This window comes from Carcharodon carcharias, chromosome 16, assembly GCF_017639515.1.
Source record: "Carcharodon carcharias isolate sCarCar2 chromosome 16, sCarCar2.pri, whole genome shotgun sequence".
NCBI lineage: Eukaryota > Metazoa > Chordata > Chondrichthyes > Lamniformes > Lamnidae > Carcharodon > Carcharodon carcharias.
Window position 1 is genome coordinate 122,711,418 of NC_054482.1, and position 21,247 is coordinate 122,732,664.

The 21,247-nt window shown below is 44.2% G+C and overlaps 1 protein-coding gene across 2 annotated transcripts in view; it reads right to left on the minus strand.

The window, feature by feature from the left end:
• Positions 1-21,247, minus strand: part of henmt1 (HEN methyltransferase 1) — a 112,975-nt gene that overhangs the window by 26,988 nt on the left and 64,740 nt on the right. The window contains exons 6-7 of one of the 2 annotated variants that reach the window (XM_041208347.1): positions 15,698-15,869; positions 14,028-14,277 (exon numbers count right to left, since the gene is read on the minus strand). In XM_041208347.1, coding sequence (XP_041064281.1) covers positions 14,028-14,277; positions 15,698-15,869 — 422 coding nt within the window. Of the gene's footprint in view, positions 1-13,526; positions 14,278-15,697; positions 15,870-21,247 lie in introns of those variants that run through there. The other variant, XM_041208345.1, reaches the window with a different exon arrangement.

Here is a 21,247-nt window from a genome sequence, read left to right on the forward strand (position 1 = left end):
TGGAGTCACAGCTGGAGTACTGTGTGCAGTTCTGGTCACCACATTATAGGAAGGATGTGATTGCACTGGAGGGGGTGCAGAGCAGGTTCACCAGGATGTTGCCTGGGATGAAACATTTAAGTTATGAAGAGAGGTTGGATAGACTTGGGTTGTTTTTGTTGGAGCAGAGAAGACTAAGGGGAGACCTGATTGAGGTCTACAAGATTATAAGGGGCATGGACAGGGTGGATAGGGAGCAGCTGTTCCCTTTAGTTGAAGGGTCAGTCACAAGGGGACAAAAGTTCAAGGAGAGGGGCAGGAGGTTTAGGGGGGATGTAAGGAAAAATTCTTTTACCCAGAGGGTGGTGAGGGTCTGGAATGCACTGCCTGGGAGGGTGGTGGAGGCGGGTTGCCTCACATCCTTTAAAAAGTACCTGGTTGAGCGCTTGGCACATCATAACATTCAAGGCTATGGGCCAAGTGCTGGTAAATGGGATTAGGTAGGTAGGTCAGGTGTTTCTCACGTGTCGGTGCAGACTCGATGGGCCGAAGGATCTCTTCTGCACTGTGACATTGTGATTCTCTGTGATTCTGAGACACAGATTAATCAGAGATAGTCAGTATCGATTTGTTAAGGGAAGGTCGTGTTTGACAAATTTGATCGAATTTCTTGAGGATGTAACCAGGAGTGTTGATGAGGGTAATGCATTTGATGTGTCTACATGGACCTTAGCAAGGTTTTTGATAAGGTCCCTCATAGCAGACTGGTCAAGAAAGTAAGAGACCATTGGATCCAAGGCAAAGTAACACATTGGATCCAAAATTGGCTGAGAGGCAGGAAGCAGAGGGTGATGGTATAGGGATGTTTCTGTGACTGGAAGTCTGTTTCCAGTGGGGTTCCACAGGGCTCGGTGCTGGGGCCCTTGCTGTTTGTGGTGTGCATAAATGATTTGGGCTTAAATGTAGTGGGTATGATCAAGAAGTTCGTGGATGACACAAAAATTGGTGGGTGGTAAATAGTGAGGAGGATAGTTGTAAACTGCAGGAGGATATCAATGGACTGGTCAGGTGGGCAGAGCAGTGGCAAATGAAATTCAACCCAGAAAAGTGTGAGGTAATGCACTTGGGGAGGGCTAACAAGGCAAGGGATTACACTCTGAATGGTAGGACCCTGGAACGTGCTGAAGATCAGAAGGACCTTGGTGTGCATACCCATAGATCCCTGAAGGTAGTAGGGCAGGTAGATAAGGTGGTTAAGAAGGCATGTGGGATACTTGCCCTTATTAGCTGAGGCGTATAATACAAGAGCAGGGAGGTTATGCTGGAACTGTATCAAACATTGGTTAGGCCGCAACTGGAGTACTGTATGCAGTTCTGGTCACCACGTTATAGGAAGGATGTGATTGCTCTGGAGAGGGTGCAGAGGAGACTTACCAGGATGCTGCCTGGGCTGGAGGGTCTGACCTATGAGGAAAGATTGGATAGGCCGGGGTTGTTTTCCTTGCAGCAGCGAAGGTTGAGAGGGGACCTGATAGAGGTGTATAAGATTATGAGGGGCATAGATAGGGTGGATAGGAAGGTGCTTTTTCCAAAAGTAGAGGCTTCAATAACCAGGGGGCACAGAATTAAGGTAAGAGGTAAAAGGATAAGAGGGGAGTTGAAGAGAAATTTTTTCACTCAGATGGTGATGGTGGAACTCGCTGCCTGAAAGGGTGCTTGGGTCAGGAACTCTCATAACATTTGAGAAGTATTTAGATATTCACTTGTGCTGCCCTAGCCTCCAGGGCTATGGGTCAAATGCTGAAAAATGGAATTAGTGATCAGATCTTTGTTGATGATGGGCCGAATGGCCTCCTTCTGTGCCATAGACATCTATGAGTCTATGGAGGTGGTTGGAGTCTGGATTAAACCTCCCGAAAGGGTGGTGGAGGCAGGTTTAATCGAGCTATTCAAAAGGGAATTGGATTGCTACCTGAAAGGAAAGAATGCGCAAGGTTACTGGGATAAGACCGGGGCCTGGGACTAGATAGAATGCTCTTTCAGAGAGCCAGTGCAGCCTCCATGGGCTGAATGGCCTCCTTCCGCACTGTAAAGTTTCTGTGATTCTGTTAAGTAGTTAGGGAGGGAAATGATATCTGACCTTTAATGTAAGGGAACTGGAATACAAGAATAAGGAAGTCATGTTGCAATTGAACAAAGAACAAAGAAAAGAACAGCACAGGAACAGGACCTTCAGCCCTCCAAGCCTGCGCCGATCATATTGCCCGTCAACTAAAACATTTTGCACTTCCGGGGTCCGTATCCCTCTATTCCCATCCTATTCATGTATTTGTCAAGCTGCCTCTTAAATACCACTATCGTACCTGCTTCCACCACCTCCTCTGGCAGCGAATTCCAGACACTCACTACCCTCTGCGTAAAAAACTTGCCCCGCACATCTCCTCTATAGTTTTCTCCTCTCATCTTCCATCTATGTCCCCTAGTAAATGACTCTTCCACCCTGGGAAAAAGTTTCTGACTATCTACTCTGTCCACGCCACTCATAATTTTGTAAATTTCTATCAAGTCGCCCCTCAATCTCTGTCGCTGTAGTGAGAACAATCTGAGTTTCTCCAACCTCTCCTCATAGCTAATAACCTCCAGACCAGGCAGCATCCTGGTAAACCTCCTCTGCACCCTGTCCAATGCCTCCATATCCTTCTGGTAATGTGGCGACCAGAATTGCATGCAATATTCTAAGTGTGGCCTAACCAAGGTTCTATACAGCTGCAACATGACTTCCCAGCTTTTATACTCAATACCCCTGCCAATGAAGGCAAACATGCTATACGCCTTCCTGACTACCTTATCCACCTGTGTTGCCACTTTCAGTGACCTGTGGACCTATACACCCAGATCCCTCTGCCCATCGATGCACTTAAGGGTTCTGTCATTTACCGAATAATTCCTGCCTGAATTAGACCTTCCAAAATGCATTACCTCGCATTTGTCCGGATTCAACTCCATCTGCCATCTCTCTGCCCAAGTCTCCAACCGATCTATATCCTGTTGTATCCTTTGACAATCCTCTTCATGATCTGCAACTCCTCCAACCTTAGTGTCATCTGCAAACTTACTAATTAGTGCAGTTACATTTTCCTCCAAGTCATTAATGTATACTACAACAGCAAAGGTCCCAGCACTGATCCCTGCGGAACTCCGCTAGTCACAGCTCTCCATTCAGAAAAGCACCCTTCCACTGCTATCCTCTGTCTTCTATGACCAAGCCAATTCTGTATCCATCTTGCCAGCTCACCTCTGATCCCGTGCAACTTTACCTTCTGTACCAGTCTGCCATGAGGGACCTTGTCAAAGGCCTTACTGAAATCCATGTATATAACATCCACTGCCCTTCCATCATCGATCATCTTTGTCACTTCCTCAAAAAACTCGAACAAGTTAGTGAGACACGACCTCCCCTTCACAGAACCATGCTGCCTCTCACTAATATGCCCATTTTTTTCCAAATGGTAGTAAATCCTGTCACGAAGAATCTTCTCCAATAATTTCCCTACCACTGACGTAAGGCTCACTGGCCTGTAATTTCCTGGATTATCCCTTCTACCCTTCTTAAACAAGGGAACAACATTGGCCATTATCCAGTCCTCTGGGACATCACCCGTAGCCAGTGAGGATACAAAGATTTCTGTCAAGGCTCCAGCAATCTCCTCCCTTGCCTCCCTCAGTACTCTGGGGTAGATCTCATCTGGCCCTGGGGGCTTATCCACCTTAATATTCTTCAAGACCCCTAACACCTCCTCTTTTTTGATCTCAACATAATCCAGGCTATCTACACACTCTTCCCTAGACAAATCGACCACTGCGTCCTTCTCTTTGGTGAATACTGATAAGTATTCATTTAGTATCTCTCCCATTTCTTCTGGCTCCACATACAGATTCCCACCTCTGTCCCTGAGTGGGCCTACCCTTTCCCTGGCTACCCTCTTGCTTTTTACATATGTATAAAAGACCTTGGGATTTTCCATAATCCTGGTTGCCAGTGACTTTTCACGTCCCCTTTCAGCCCTCCTGACTCCTTGCTTAAGTTTCTTCCTACTTTCTTTATATTCTCCATGGGCTTCATCTGTCCCCAGCCTTTTAGCCCTTACGAATGCTTCCCTTTTCTTTTTGACTAATCTCACAATATCCCTCGTTATCCAAGGTTCCTGAAACTTGCCATGATTATCCTTCATCCTAGCAGGAACATGCTGGTCCTGAATTCTTATCAACTGACATTTGAAAGCCCCCACGTCAGTTGTTGATTTGCCCTCAAACATCCACCTCCAATCTAGATTCCTCAGTTCCTGCCTAATATTGTTATAATTAGCCTTCCCCCAATTAAGCACCTTAACCCGAGGACTCCTGTTATCCTTTTCCACCAGCACCTTGAAACTTACTGAATTATGGTCACTTTTCCCAAAATGCTCCCCTACTTCAACCACCTGGCCGGGTTCATTCCCTAATACCAGGTCCAGTATTGCCCCTTCCCTAGTTGGACTATCTACATATTGTCTCAGGAAGCCCTCCTGGCTTACAAATTCTGCACCATTCAAACCCCTAGCGCTAAGTGATTCCCAGTCAATATAGGTAAAGTTAAAATCACCCACCACAATAACCCTACTGCTTTTACATCTTTCCAAAATCTGCCTACATAACTGTTCCTTAATTTCCTGCCGGCAATTAGGAGGCCTATAGTAAACCCCCAACATTGTGACTGCACCCTTCCTATTCTGGAGCTCTACCCATATTGCCTCGCTGCATGAGCCCGCAGAGGTGTCCTCCTGTTGTACAGCTGTGATATTCCCCTTAACCATCAGTGCAACTCACCCACCTCTTCTACATCCCTCTCTATCCTGCCTGAAACATCTAAATCCTGGAACGTTTATCTGCCAATTCTGTCCATCCTTCAACCAAGTCTCTGTAATAGCAATAACATCATAGTCCCAAGTACTAATCCAAGCTCTGAGCTCATCTGCCTTGCCTGTTATACTTCTTGCATTGAAACAAATGCATTTCAGACCCCCTGTCCCTCTGTGTTCAGTAATTTCTCCCTGCCTGCCCTTCCTCTTAGTCCTACTGGCCATATTCACTGGTTCCCAGTCATTTATTTCACCTGCTGACCTATTGCTTTGGTTCCCAACCCCCTGCCATATTAGTTTAAACCCTCCCAAGTGACACTAGCAAACCTTGCAGCCAGAATATCGGTTCCCCTCCAGTTTCGATGCAACCCGTCGTCCTTGTACAGGTCCCACCTGCCCCGGAAGAGATCCCACTGATCCAGATATCGGAAATCCTCCCTCCTACACCATCTGTTCAGCCACGTGTTTAGCTGCAGTATCTTCCTACTTCTAGCCTCACTGGCACGTGGCACAGGGAGTAATCCTGAGATTACAATCCTAGAGGTCCTGTTTTTTAACTTTCTGCCTAACTCCCTGAACTCCCGCTGCAGGACTCGTCACTCTTCCTGCCTATGTTATTAGAACCAATGTGTACCACGACCTCTGGTTGTTCTCCCTCCCCCTTCAGAATGTCCCGTACCTGATCAGAGACATCCTGGACCCTGGCACCAGGGAGGCAACATACCATCCTGGTGTCTCTTTCACGACCACAGAAGCGCCTATCTGAGTCCCTGACTATAGAGTCCCCTGTGACAATGTCTCTTCTGTGCTTTGACCCCACCACCACACCCCCCCACCCACCCCACCCCAACACCCACCCCCCCCCCCCCCCCCCCCCCACCCCGCCGCTGAACAACAAAGACAGCCGTGGTGCCACTGCTCTGGCTACTGCTGTTGTTTTCCCCTGATAGGCCATCCCCCCCAACAGTATCCAGAACGGTTTACCTGTTAGAGAGGGAGACAGCCACAGGGGATTTCTGTACTGACTATCTGCTCCTTCCAGCGGTCACCCATCTATCTGTCTGTACTTTGGGTGTGACCACGTCTGTAAAACTCCTGTTAATGACGCTTTCCGCCACCTGAATGCTCCTAAGTGCATCCAACAGCTGCTCCAACTGATCCACGTGAGGAGCTGCAATTGGGTACACTTCCTGCAGATGTAGTTGTCCTGGACACTTGAAGCGTCACAGATTTCCCACACCCACAGGTGAAGCACTTCACCCCAGCAACTGCCATTTCTAGAACTATTTAATAAATTAATTTAAATCTAATAACTGCTTATTGACTCCTTATTAACTATATGTTCTCCAGGGCTAGATTTCTACTATAAATGCTAAATTCTAAGAACAGTAATCCCCTGCTTCTGATCTAGATACCCTCTACTTATTAATTAAGTGATTAATTTATTTGGTTTAATTAGTTTAACAATATTTTAGTTTTAAATTCAGTGTAGATTCTCTACCACCCAATCAGGTCACAGATTTACCGTGACGCGACTTTTAATTATTTTTAAGACCCGAGGTAAGGTTTTTATACTCACCTCTCTGGAACTCCGCCCTCCGACTCTGCTCCCTGGAACTAGCAATTGTATAAAGCTTTGGTAAGATCACATCTGGAGAACTGTGTAATTTTGGGTTTTGTACCTAAGGAAGGATACACTTCCCTTGGTGGGGGTGCACAAAAGGTTCACTAGACTGATTCCTGTGATGACATTGATATCTTATGGCCACATTCTATTGTGATTAGAAGAATGAGAATTGAAAATATTGAAACATATAAAATTTTGAGGGTTTGACAACGTAGATGCTAAGAGACTGTTGCCTCTGGCAATAGATTCGAGATGATGACTGTGATCAGGGACAGGAGGATATGACTGCAGGTGAAGCAGGTTTGCAGACCCAGGGGTGAGCATTTGAGGAGCCTCTGCCCCTGCAACCGGTTCTTGCAGGCTGTGTGGATGAGAGCAGGTACTGCAGGGAGGATGAGTGTACTGACCACGGCACCATGGTACAGGGAGTGATTCAAGTGAGTGGAGAATTGGGAGCGTAGCAGTGTTAAGGGACAGTATAATTAGAGGGATAGATACTGTTCTCTGCAGTTGTGAGCGTGAGCCCCAAAGGCTGTGTTGCCTGCCCGGTGCCAGGGTTAAGAACATCTCCTCATGGCTGGAGAGGAACCTGGGAGTGGGAGGGGAGGGATCCCGTTGCTGACTTCCACATTGGTACCAATGACATTGATAGGCCTGGAAAGGAGGTTCTGCTGAAAGAATTTGAACAGTTAGGAGCTAAATTAAAAAGCAGAACCTCCAAGGTACTAATCTCAGGATTACTACCTGAGCCATGGGCAAACTGGCATAGGGTAAATAAAGTCAAAAAGTTAAATGTGTGGCTCAGAGATTGGTGTGGGAAGAATGGATTTCAGTTCATGGGCCACTGACACCAGCACTGGGGTAGAAGGGAGCTCTTCTGCTGGGACAGGTTTCACTTGAACCATGCTGGGACCAATGTCCTGGCGAACCGAATGACTAGGGCTGTAGAGAGGGCTTTAAACTAAATTTGGGGGGGTGGGGTGGTGGTGGTGGTGGTGGGGAGGTTCTGGAAAGGGGATACGAAGGCTACAAATCAAAAATACATGACAGCCTTGCAGGGCAGCTATTTAAGTAACAATACCCAGAGTGTGACAGGAGGGGACAGAGTGTACGAATATAAAAAAAACACAGCAAATAGGGTCAAAAGGGGAAAAACGGTAAAAAGGCAAAGTTAATAGCTCTTTACTTAAATGCAAGTAGTATTCAGAACAAAATAACTGAATTAACAGCACAAATACAGGTTAATGGGTATGATCTTAAAGTCATTATGGAGACATGGTTACTAGGAGATCAAAGCTGGGAACTAAATATTCAGGGGTATGTGACTTTTTGAAAGGACAGGTAGGAAGGAAAGAGTGGTGGGGTAGCTTTGTTCGTACAAGATGAGATAACTATGATAGATGGATAGATCTGAAGATGTAGAATCCTTTGGGTAGAGGTAAAAAAGTAACAAGGGGAAGAAGACACTGGTGGGAGTAGTCGATAGGCCCCTCTGACAGCAGCTCTACTGTAGGACAGAGAATAAATCAGGACATAATGATAGCATGTAAAAAGGCAGTATGTTAATCATGGATGACTTTAAACTTCATGTAGATTGGCAAAATCAAATTGGCAGAGCTAGACACGAACAAGAATTCATAGACTGTATTCTGGACAGTTTCTTAGAACAATATGTTGTGAATCCAACCAGAGGCAGGCTATTTTGGATCTGGTAATGTGTATTGAGGCAGGTTTAACAAATTATCTCAGAGTAAAGGATTCCCTAGGAAACAGTGACCATAATATGGTGGAATTTAGCATTCAGTTTGAGAGTGAGAAACCTAGATCAGAAACAACTGTGTTAAACTTAAATAAGGGTAATTACAAAGGAATGAGGACAGGGTTGGCTGCAGTGGACTGGGAAAGGAGTTTAGCAGAAAAGACAGTTGATGAATAATGGCAGATGTTAAACAAAATCGTTCATGACTCTCAACAAAGATATATCCCAGTGAGGAAGAAGGATTCAAGAAAGGGGCTAAACCAGCCATGGTTAACCGAGGGAGTTAAGAACAGTATCAAATTGAGAGAGAAAACATGTGGCAAAGATTAGTAAGCCAGAGGATTGGGACAGTTTTAAAAACCATCAAATGATGACCAAAAAAAATAAAGAGGGAGAAAATAAACTAACAGACAGTAAGAGCTTCTTTAAATATGTAAAAAGGAAGAGAAAGAGCAAAGTGAACATAGGCCCCTTAGAGAATGAAGCTGGGGAAATACTAATGGGGAACCAAGAAATGGCAGAAGAGTTAAAAAAAATACTTTGCTTTAGCCTTTTGGAGAGTGGAATAGTTGATTCAGAGACTAGAGTCCTGAATCTTAATATAGGAAAGAGGCGCAAGTTGGTTATGAGAGATTTGGAAGCGTTACTTAAAGGGATGACGGTGGATAGACAATGACAAACATTCGAAGAGCACATGGATGAACTGCAACAATTGTTTGTTTATTCCTGTCTGGTACAAAATTAAAACAGGAAAGGTGGCCAAACCATGGCTTACAAGGGAAATTAGAGATAGTATTAGATGCAAGGAAGAGGCATACAAATTGGTCAGAAAAAACAACAGACCTGAGGATCAGGAGCAGTTTAGAATTCAGCAAAGGAGGACCAAGGGATTGATTAAGAAGGCGAAAATAGAGTACGAGAGTAAGCTTGCGGGGAACATAAAAACTGACTGTAAAAGTTTCTATAGGTATGTGAAGAGAAAAAAATTGGTGAAGACAAAAGTAGGTCTCTTACAGTCAGAAACAGGGGAATTTATAATGGGGAACAAAGAAATGGCTGACCAACTAAATACATACTTTGATTCTGACTTCACAAAGGAGGACACTAATAACATATCAGAAATATTGGGGAACACAGGGTTCAGTGAGAGGGAGGAACTGAAAGAAATCAGTATTAGTAGGGAAATGGTGTTGGGCAAATTGATGGGATTGAAGGCCGATAAATCCCCGGGGCCTGATAATCTACATCCCAGAGTACTTAAGGAAGTGGCCCTAGAAATAGTGGATGCATTGGTGGTCATCTTCCGAGATTCTATAGACTCTGGAACAGTTCCTTTAGATTGGAGTGCAGCTAACGTAACCCCACTATTTCAAAAGGGAGGTAGAGAGAAAACAGGGAATTATAGACCAGTTAGCCTGACATCGGTAGTGGGGAAAATTCTAGAGTCCATTATAAAAGGTTTAATAGCTGAGCACTTGGAAAACAGTGGCAGAATCGGACAGAGTCAGCATGGATTTGTGAAAGGGAAATCATGCTTGACAAATCTACTGGAATTTTTCAAGGAGTTGAGTTCAACTAGTAGAGTTGATGAGGGGGAGCTAGTGGATGTGGTTTATTTGGACTTTCAGAAGGCTTTCAACAAAGTCCCACATAAGAGATTAGTGTGTAAAATTAAAGTGGATGGGATTGGGGGTAGTGTATTGAGATGGATAGAAAACTGGTTGGCAGACAGGAAACAAAGGGTAGGAATAAATGGTTCTTTTTCCAAATGGCAGACAGTGACTAGTGGGGTACTGCAGGGATCAGTGCTGGGACCCCAGCTATTCACAATATATATTAATGATTTAGATGAGGGAACTAAATGTAATATCTCCAAATTTGCAGATGACACAAAGCTGGGTGGGAGGGTGAGCTGTGAGGTGGATGCAGAGATGCTTCAGTGTGATTTGGACAAGCTGAGTGAGTGGGCAAATGCATGGCAGATACAGTATAATGTAGCTAAATGTGAGATTATCCACTTTAGTAGCAAAAACAGGAAGGCAGATAATTATCTGAATTGCTATAAATTGAGAGAAGGGAATGTGCAACGAGACTTGGGTGTCCTTGTACTCCAGTCGCTGAAGGTAAGCATGCAGGTGCAGCAGGTGGTAAAGAAGGCAAATGGTATGTTGGCCTTCATAACCAGAGGATTCGAGTACAAGAGCAGGGATGTCTTGCTGCAATTATACAGGACTTTGGTGAGACCACACCTGGAATATTGTGTGCAGTTTTGGTCTCCTTATCTGAGGAAGGATGTACTTGCTATACAGGGAATGTAGCAAAGGTTTACCCAACTGATTCCTGGGATGGCAGGACTGACATATGAGGAGAGATTGAGTCGATTAGGATTATATTCGCTGGAGTTCAGAAGAATGAGGGGGATCTCATAGAAACCTATAAAATTCTAACAGGACTAGACAGGGTAGATGCAGGATGTTCCTGATGGTGGGGGAGTCCAGAACCAGGGGTCACAGTCTGAGGATATGGGGTAGACCATTTAGGATTGAGATGAGGAGAGATTTCTTCACCCAGAGAGTGGTGATCTTGTGGAATTCGTTACCACAGAAAGTGGTTGAGGCCAAAACATTGTATGTTTTCAAGAAGGAGCTAGATATAGCTCTTGGGGTGAAAGGGATCAAAGGGTATGGGGAGAAAGCGAGAGCAGGCTATTGAGCTGGATGATCAGCCATGATCATAATGAATGGTGGAGCAGCCTCGAAGGGCCGAATGGCCTACTCCTGCTCCTAGTTTCTATGTTTCAGTTAGAAGATAGTAATAGCATTCCAAAAATACTAAATAATCAAGGGGCCAAAGGAGGTGGGGGAGGGCGAGAAAATAACTATTACTAGAGAGAAAGTGCTCGGGAAACTAATGGGGTTAAAGGCCAATAAGCCCCCTGGACCATATGGGTTGCGTCCTAGGATATTAAAGGAAGTAGCTACAGAAAAAGTGGATGCACTGGCAGTAATCTTCCAAGAATCCTTAGATTCTGGAAATGTCCCAGAGGATTGGAGAATGGCCAATGTAACACCCTTATTCAAAAAGGGAGGGAGACAAAAAGCAGGTAACTCTAGGCCAGTTAGCTTAACTTCTGTCATTGGGAAAATGTTGGAGTCTATTATAAAGGATGTTATTGCAGAGCATTTAGAAATGCATAATCTAATCAAGCAGAGTCAGCGTGGCTTCATGAAGGGGAAATCATGCCTGACAAATTTATTAGGATTCTTTGAGGAGGTAACAAGCAGGATAGATAAAGGGGAACCAGTAGATGTAATATATTTGGATTTCAAATAGGTGTTTGATAAGGTACCACATATAAGGCTACTTAATAAGATAAGAGCCCATGGTTTTGGGGGTATTATATTAGCATGAATAGAGGATTGGCTAATTAATAGAAGACAGAGAATTGGGATAAAGGGGGCATTTTCAAGATGGTAACCTGTAACTAGTGGAGTGCCACAGGGATCAGTGCTGGGGCCTCAATTATTTACAATATATGTTAATGACTTAGGTGAGGTAAGTGAATGTACTATCACTAAGTTTGCGGGTGACACAAAAATAGGTGGGAAGGCAAGTGATGAGGATGACACAAGGAGTCTACAGAGGGATATAGACAGGTTAAGTGAATGGGAAAAAACTTGGAGATGGAATATAATGTGGGAAAATGTGAGGTTATGCACTTTGGCAGGAAGAATAGAGGAGCTGAATATTATTTAAACGGAGAAAGACTGCAGAAAGCTGCAGCACAGAGGGATTTGGGGGTCCTTAAGCATGAATTCCAAAAAGCTAACATACACGTTCAACAGGTAATAGGGAAGCCAAATGGAATGTTGGCCTTTATTTCAAAGGGAATGGAGTATAAAAATAGGGAAGTCTTGCTAAAACTATACAAGGCACTAATTAGACCACACCTAGAATACTGTGAACTGTTTTGGTCCCCTTATCTAAGGAAAGATATACTGGCATTGGAGGCAGTCCAGAGAAGGTTCACTGGGTTGATCCCGGGGATGGAGGGATTTTCTTATGAGGAGAGGTTGAGTAGGTTGGGTCTGTACTCACTGGAGTTTAGAAGAATGAGAGGCGACCTTATTGAAACATATAAGATTCCTAGAGGCCTTGACAGGGTAGATGCTGAGAGGTTGTTTCCCCTTGTGGAAGAGTCTAGGACCAGAGGGCATAATCTCAGAGTAAGGGAGCGCTCATTTAAAGCAGAGATAAGGAGGAATTTCTTCTGTCAGAGGGTGTTCAATCTGTGGAATTCTTTACTGCAGAGGGCTGTAGAGGCTGGGTCATTAAGTATATTCAAGGCTGAGGTAGACATTTTTAATCAGTAAGTGAATCAAGGGTTATGGGGAAAAGGGAAGAAAGTGGAGTTGAGGATTATCAGATCAGCCATGACCTCGTTGAATGGCAGAGCAGACTCAATGGGCTAAATGGCCTACTTCTGCTCCTACATCTAATGGTCTTATAGAGAGCAAAGGTTATTTAAGACCATGGGATAAAATGAGAAATTTCTTCACTCAGAGAGTAGTGAATCTTTGGAATTCTGTACACCAGAGGGTTGTGGATGATCAGTCATTGAGTATTTTCATGGCTGAAATCAATAGATTTTTGGTCTCAGGAAATCAAGGGATATGGGGAGCGGGTGGGAAAATGGAGTTAAAGTCAAGGATGAGCCATGATCGTACTGAATGAAAGAGCAGACTAGATGGGCCATATGCTCCTGCTCCTATTTCTTATGTTCTTAACCCACTGAGATCTCTATGCTCATCTAATTCTGACCTCTTGTGAATCCCCGATTGTCACTGCTCCACCACTGGTGGCCTTGCCTTCAGTTGTCTTGGTCCTAAGTTCTGGAATTACCTCCCTAAATCTCTCCACTTCTTTCACCTTTTAAGACATTCCTTAAAACCTATCTTTTTAGCCAAACACTTGCCCATCTAATATGGTCTTTTGCTACTCAGTGTCAAAGTTAGCTTTACAGCAATCCTGTGAAGCACCTGGGGACACTTTATTACATTAAAGACACTACAGAAATACTATTCTTGTTCAACCAATCCTGTCCCTGCCACTATAACCTTCCTTCAATCCCATCCCTGTTACTGTAACACTCAACCAATCCAGTCCCTGTCTGTAACCTTCACCCAATCCACTTTTATTACTTTCCAAAGATATACATTTGAGAAAATGTATGTGGCTAAATTGGGACGGGTTTAGTCGCATCAACAGTGAGGAATCATTGCTGTTTTATTTTACTAGTTAACACAGTGAACCTTCATTGAAATCGTATTGGATAGACACAAACAAATCTTATCTCCAGGTTTCTTTAGAACAAACAACTAATGGACAGATTTTACAAGAAGCCTATTTCGACAGAAAGTTATAAACTGAATAACTTGTTAATGTTTTTAATGAGTGTCCAGATCCTTTATTCAGCAGCTGTAACTGAGTATGTTCCTGCACTTTGCACATGTCTGCACTTTGATTTGAATACGTTTATCATTTATTTTTGTGATATCGTTGACTGCTATTCACTGATAGTGAGACTCCATCAATTAGTCGTCATTGCCATTGTCATTGGCAGGATATAGGATTGAGGACCCACAGGCACTGAGCACCACTCGGTCAGTCGCCTGTAGGATCTCCTGCAGCCGCTGGAGGGAGCCACTGAGTTGCTGCACTTTGGGCACACAGAATAAATTGATCAAGGGAATGTGAAGTTTACCATCAATTCTGCAAACTTTCAGTCTCTCGCTATTGTTTGGCTTAAAACAGGCTTTTGCAGGTTTGCCATCCTCAGTTTGCACAGATTTCTTTTCATTCTGGTTGCAATTCTCAGCTTCCTGCCCTTTATCATCACAATGACTGTTGATGAGACGCCTTCTGACACATTCTGCCGCGTAGATCACTTCATTAAGTACAATATCCTGTAAGATTTTCTTATCTTTCAGGCTTGGGTAAACAACTTCATATACCTTGGAAACAAAAGAAGGAAATTTATAAATGGGCACAGAATCTATAGCAGAATTATTCACAGTGTATTTCTATAAAGGCAGTTCTGAGGTTAAGAAAATTACTGTTTCTTCTGAACAGTTGGGTTAATGGAGGATTTCGGAAAGAGATCATGAATGAACAGTGGGAACAGTGTGTGGACTCTTCATTGATCTGAACCTCCCTGTTCTGGAATCCAGGTTGTTCTTGCTCGGGACTGATTAACAGAGCAAAGATAAACAGAATCACAGAATCACACAGTGCAGAAGAGGCCCTTCGGCCCATTATGTCTGCACCAACACGTGAGAAACACCTGACCTACCTACCTAATCCCATTTACCAGCACTTGGTCCATAGCCTTGAATGTTATGACTTGCCAAGTGCTCATTCAGGTACTTTTTAAAGGATGTGAGGCAACCCGCCTCCACCACCCTCCCAGGCAGTGCATTCCACACCGTCACCACCCTCTGGGTAAAAAAGATTTTCCTCACATCATCCCTAAACCTCCTGCTCCTCACCTTGAACTTATGTCCCCTCATGAATAGCCCTTCAACTAAGGGGAACAGCTGCTCCCTATCCACCCTGTCCATGCCCCTCATAATCTTGTACATCTTGATCAGGTCGCCCCTCAGTCTTCTCTGCTCCAACAAAAACAACATCCTGGTGAATCTCCTCTGCACCCCCTCCAGTGCAATCACATCCTTCCTATAATGTGGTGACCAGAACTGTGCACAGTACTCCAGCTGTGGCCTCACCAAGGTTCTATACAACTCCAACATGACCTCCCTACTTTTGTAATCTATGCCTCGATTGATAAAGGCAAGTGTCCCATATGCCTTTTTCACCACCCCACTAACATCTCCCTCCGTCTTCAGAGATCTATGGACACACACGCCAAGGTTCCTTTGTTCCTCAGAACTTCCTAGTGTCATGCCGTTCATTGAATACTTGCTTGTCAAATTACTCCTTCCAAAGTGTATCACCTCACACTTTTCAGGGTTAAATTACATCTGCCACTTATCTGCCCATTTGACCATCCCGTCCATATCTTCCTGTAGCCTAAGACACTCAACCTCACTTTTAACCACCCAGATAATCTTTGTGTCATCTGCAAACTTAGTAATCCTACCCCCCACATAGTCATCTATGTCGTTTATATAAATGACGATTAATAGGGGACCCAGCACAGATCCCTGTGGTACGCCACTGGCTTCCAGTCACTTCCAGTAACAGGTGATTGCCTTGTTAATCAATTCCACATTAATCATTGAACCAGCATCATATTATAAATAAAAATTCTATACAACAAATGATCTGTACAGCTGTCTGAAAGCAACTTTACATGAGGTAGAAAATTTGGAGACTGATTCTCAATAATTTGATTTTTTTAATGAAAACACTCACCAATTTATATAATGTCTCTGAATTTTTAGCCTCCCTGTGAGTTGTTTTTGGAAACTCTCTCAGAAATATCGATATTTGTGTGCAGAATCCAAATTGCTCAGTCCCTGGGAGTCCTTTTCCTACACCAGTGAATTCCACTCTGTAACCATAATAACTTCCTATCTTCAAAGACCTGAAAGTGAAACAAAGTTTCAATTATACTGTGTAAAAGATCTCATTTCGGTTCAGAGTTTAATTTCCAACATTATAATAATTAATGTTTTATGATCCAAGCCTTCACCATAATCTTTATAATGTGCAAAATGCATTTGCGGGGGAGATTCATATCATACGCTGCTGTAAATCCTGTATTCCCTGCTCACTGTCACCTCCCACATGCACCCACTCCACCTCCGCTGTCCCCCATCACCACTGCACCTCTCACACCCACTGCTCACCAGCCCCCACTGCCCCCCAACACCAACTGCCCCCACACCCCATTTACCCCCATGCTCACTGCCTCCAGATACCCACTGCCCCCACAACCTCATCCCCAAACACCCTACACTCCAGCTGCACCCCCCACCACTCATCGCTAACAGGCCTACCCACCAGCTACCACACACCTGCATCCCCCCACACACCCAATGCCCACCCCCAGGCCACATTTTACTACAATAACAGAGACTTGATAAAAGACGCAAGAGGAGAGAGACCAACGAGGATTGAAGAGGCCCAAGAGGGGCAAGACCAGTGACACTTGGAAAGAGGCGCTCGAGGAGAGAGAACAGCGAGACTTGAAGAGGTGTGAAAGGGGAGAGGCCAGTAAGACTTAGAAAGAGATACGAGAGGGGACAGGTTGCGAGAGTTGAAAAGAGGCTGGGTCAAGATTGTGGACCAGCCATATTCTGAAAAGAAATTCAAAGACTGAAGTCACAGGGAAACATAAAATGATTGGTTGTTTGTCTTTCAAAACTCATGTAACTTATTAGTAATGGTAAGTTTTTATGAATAAAGTTTTCTAGCAATAGTAAAGTTTATTGGGAGTAGTAGGGTTTATTAATAATAAATTAATTAAGACAATAAAGATGGCAAGGCAGGCGATGTTTTGCAACTGCAGAATTTGGGATTCCTGAACACTAGTATGATTCAGGCCAAACACATCGGTAAACATAGAAACTAGTAGCAGGAGGAGGCCATTCGGCCCCTCGAGCCTGCTCCACCATTCAATATGATCATGGCCATATTCCCGCTTTCTTTCCATACCCCTCGATGCCCCTAATATCCAAAAAATTATCAATTTCTTTCTTGAATATACTCGGTGACCCGGCCTCCACAGCCTCCTGTGGTAGAGAATTCCACAGGTTGATCACCCTCTGAGTGAAGAAATGTTTCCTCATCTCAGTCCTAAATAGCCTGCCCCGTATCCTGAGACTGTGACCCCTGGTTCTAGTCTCCCCAACCAGGGGAAACATCCTCCCTGCACCCAGTCTGCCTAGCCCTGTTAGAATTTTATACGTTTCAATCAGATTCCCTCTCATTCTTCTAAACTCTAGTGGCCCAGTTGAACCAATCTCTCCTCATACGACAGTCCTACCATCCCTGGTATCAGCCTAGTGAACCTTTGCTGCACTCCCTCTATGGCAAGTATATCCTTTCTTGGGCAGGGAGACTAAAGCTGCACACAATACTCCAGGTGTGGTCTCACCAAGGCCTTGTATAACTGCAGTAAGACATCCTGACTTCTGAACTCAGATCCTCTTGCAATGAAGGCCAACATACCATTTGCCTTCCTAATTGCTTGATGGACCTGCCTGTTTACTTTCATTGACTGGTGTACAAGGACACCCAGATCCCTTTGTACATCCACATTTCCCAAAATATCACCATTTAAATAATACTCTGTCTTTCTCTTTTTCACACTGAAGCGTATAATTTCTCACTTATCCAAGTCATACTGCATCTGCCATGTGTTTGCCCACACACACAACTCACAACCCCACCCAGTTTTCTGTCATCAGCAGATTTGGAAATATTGCATTTGGCTCCCTCATCCAAGTCATTTATGTATATTGTGAATAGCTGGGGTCCAAGTACTGATCCCTGCTGTACACCACTAGTCACCACCTGCCACCCGGAAAAAGACCCATTTACTCCCACTCTCTGTTTCCGGTCCGTCAACCAATTCTCAATCCATGCCAGGATATTACCCCCAATCCCATGCACTTTAATTTTGCCCACTAGCCTCTTATGTGGGACCTTATCTAAAGCCTTCTTGAAATCCAAATATCTATTCTATTAGTTACATCCTCAAAGAATTCCATTAGATCAGTTAAGCATGATTTCCCTTTCCTAAACGGATGCTGGCTTTGTCTAATCCCGTTAACGCTTTCCAAGTGTTCTGTTACCATTTATTTTATAATAGACGCTCGCATTTTCCCCACTACTGATGTAAGGTTAACTGGTCTGTAATTCTCTGTTTTATCTCCCTCCTTTTTTAAATAGTGAGGTTACATTTGCCACCCTCCAATCTGTAGGAACTGCTCCAGAATTCATAGAATTTTGGAAGATGACCACCAATGCATCCAATATTTCCAGGGCCACTTCCTGTAGTAAGTGCCGGCGGCTTGTGGAGCTTTAGCTCAGAGTTATTGAGCTGGAGGCCAAGCTGCAGACACAGCGATGCATCAGGGGGACAGAAAGTTACCTGGACACTTTGTTCCAGAAGACCGTCACAGCCCTTAGGATAGAGTCTTCTGATTTGGTCAGGAACAATGACTGAAAATGAGGTGGGTATGGGGACCCAGAAGTTAGAAGTCGAAGAGACTCAGCACTTGTAATTGTCCAACAGGTTCAAGCTTCTTATAGTCTGTATGGATGAAAGTGAGAACTTCAGGATGGATGAGTAAACTGACATGGCACCATGGTACAGGAAGTCATTCGAGAGAGGGAAGTTAATAGGAATGTAGTGGTGGTTGGGGACAGTATAGTCAGAGGGATAGACACAGTTCTCTGCAGATGAGGTTGGTTGGAGAGGAACGTGCAGTGGGAGGGTGAGAATCCGATTGTCATGGTCCACATGGGTACCAATGACATAGGTAGGATGAGGAAAGAGGTTCTGCCTAGGGACAATGAGCAACTAGGGGCTAAATTAAGAAGCAGAACCTTAAAGGCAATAATCTTTGGATTATTACCTGAGTAACAAGGAATTGCCAGAGGGTAAATAAGAGTAGAGAGACAAATATGTGGCTCAAAGACTGGTGTGGGAAAAGTGGGTTTCGATTCATGGGGCAATAGCACCAGTACTGGGCAAAGTAGCAGTTGTACCTCTGGGACAGTCTTCACCTAAATCATGCTGAGACCAGCATTCTGGGGAGTTGCACAATTAGGGTGGTAGATAGGGCTTTACACTAAATAGTGGGGGAAGGGATCTTGTAAGAGGAGATGTAGTAAATCAAAAGGAAATCAAAAACAGGTAAATGAGCAAGGTAGCGGTTCAGGTAAAAATAATCAGAGTGTGGCCAGAAGGGACAGAGAGTACAAGGATGCAACAGTAGATAAGACCAGAGATTGCAAAAATGGTAAAAAAGACAGAGTTAAATTTTTAGAATTTTTAATTCTTCTATGGTAACAGGGGAGGTGCCAGAGGACTGGAGAACAGCTAATGTGGTTCCGCTATTTAAGAAGGTGTTGTAGGGATAAGCCAGGGAACTACAGGCCAGTGAGTCTCACGTCAGTGGTAGGGAAACTATTGGATAAAATTCTGAAGGAGAGAATCAAACTCCAGTTGGAGAGGCAAGATTTGATCAGGGATAGTCAGCATGGCTTTGTCAGAGGGAGGTCATGCCTAACAAATTTGATTGAATTTTTTGAGGAGGTGACCAGGTGTGTAGATGAGGGTAGTGCAGTTGATGTAGTTTATATGGATTTCAGCAAAGCCACAAGGACCCACATGGGAGACTTACAAAGAAGGCAAATGCACTTGGGATACAGAGTAATTTGATAAGGTGTATACAAAATTGGCTTATTTGTAGGAGACAGAGGGTGATGACAGAAGGATGCTTTAGTGACTGGAAGCCAGTGTCCAGTGGCGTACCACAGGGATCTGTTCTGGGTCCCCTATTATTCGTCATTTATATAAACAACATATATGACTATGTGGGGGGAAGGATTAGTAAGTTTGCGGATGACACAAAGATTGGCCAGGTGGTTAACAGTGAGTTTGAGTGTCTTGGGCTACAGGAAGATATAGACGGGACGGTCAAATGGGCAGATAAGTGGCAGATGGAATTTAACCCTGAAAAGTGTGTGGTGATACACTTTGGAAGGAGTAATTTGATAAGCAAGTATTCAATGAACGGCATGACACTAGGAAGTTCTGAGGAACAAAGGGACTTTGGCGTGTGTGTCCATAGATCTCTGAAGGCAGAGGGGCATATTAGTGGGGTGGTGAAAAAGGCATATGGGACACTTGCCTTTATCAATCGAGGCATAGATTACAAAAGTAGGGAGGTCATGTTGGAGTTGTATAGAACCTTAGTGAGGCCACAGCTGATGTACTTTGTGCAGTTCTGATCACCACGTGTTGGAAGGACGTGATTGCACTGGAGGGGGTGCAGAGGAGAGTCACCAGGATGTTACCTGGGATGAAACATTTATGTTATGAAGAGAGGTTGGATTGACTTGGGTTGCTTTCATTGGAGCAGAGAAGACTGAGGGGTGACCTGATCGAGGTGTACAAGATTATGAGGGGCATGGACAGGGTGGATAGGGAGCAGCTGTTTCCCTTAGTTGAAGGGTCAGTCATGAGGGGGCATAAGTTCAAGGTGAGGGGCAGGAGGTTTAGGGGGGATGTGAGGAAAAACCTTTTTACCCAGAGGGTGGTGAGGGTCTGGAATGCACTGCCTGGGAGGCGGGTTGCCTCACATCCTTTAAAAAGTACCTGGATGAGCACTTGGCACATCATAACATTCAAGGCTATGGGTCAAGTGCTGGTAAATGGGATTAGGTAGGTAGGTCAGGTGTTTCTCACGTGTCGGTGCAGACTCAATGGGCTGAAGGGCCTCTTCTGCACTGTGTGATTCTGTGATGCCTCTGTATTGGAATATGTGTAGCAGTCGTAACAAATTGGCTGAATTGTTGGCACAGTTTGAAATAAATATGTATGACTTGATAGCTTTGACAGGGACATAGTTGCAGGGTTACCAAGGCTAGGACCTGCATATTGAAGGGTATTTGACATTTTAAAGATAGGAAGATAGGAAAAGGTGATGGGGTAACTCTGTTAATTAAGGATGTCATTAGTATAGTAGTGACAGATGACCTTGGCTTGCAAGACCAAGGTGTAGAATCAGTTTGGGGAGGTGATTGCGTAATGGTATTGTCGCTGGACTAATAATCCAGAGACCCAGGGTAATGCTCTGGAGACCCTGATTCAAATCCTGCTACAGCAGATGGTGGAATTTGAATTCAATAAAATCTGGAAATAAAAGTCTAACAATGACCATGAAACCATTGTCGATTGTTGTAAAAACCCATCTGGTTCACTAATGTCCTTTAGGGAAGGAAATC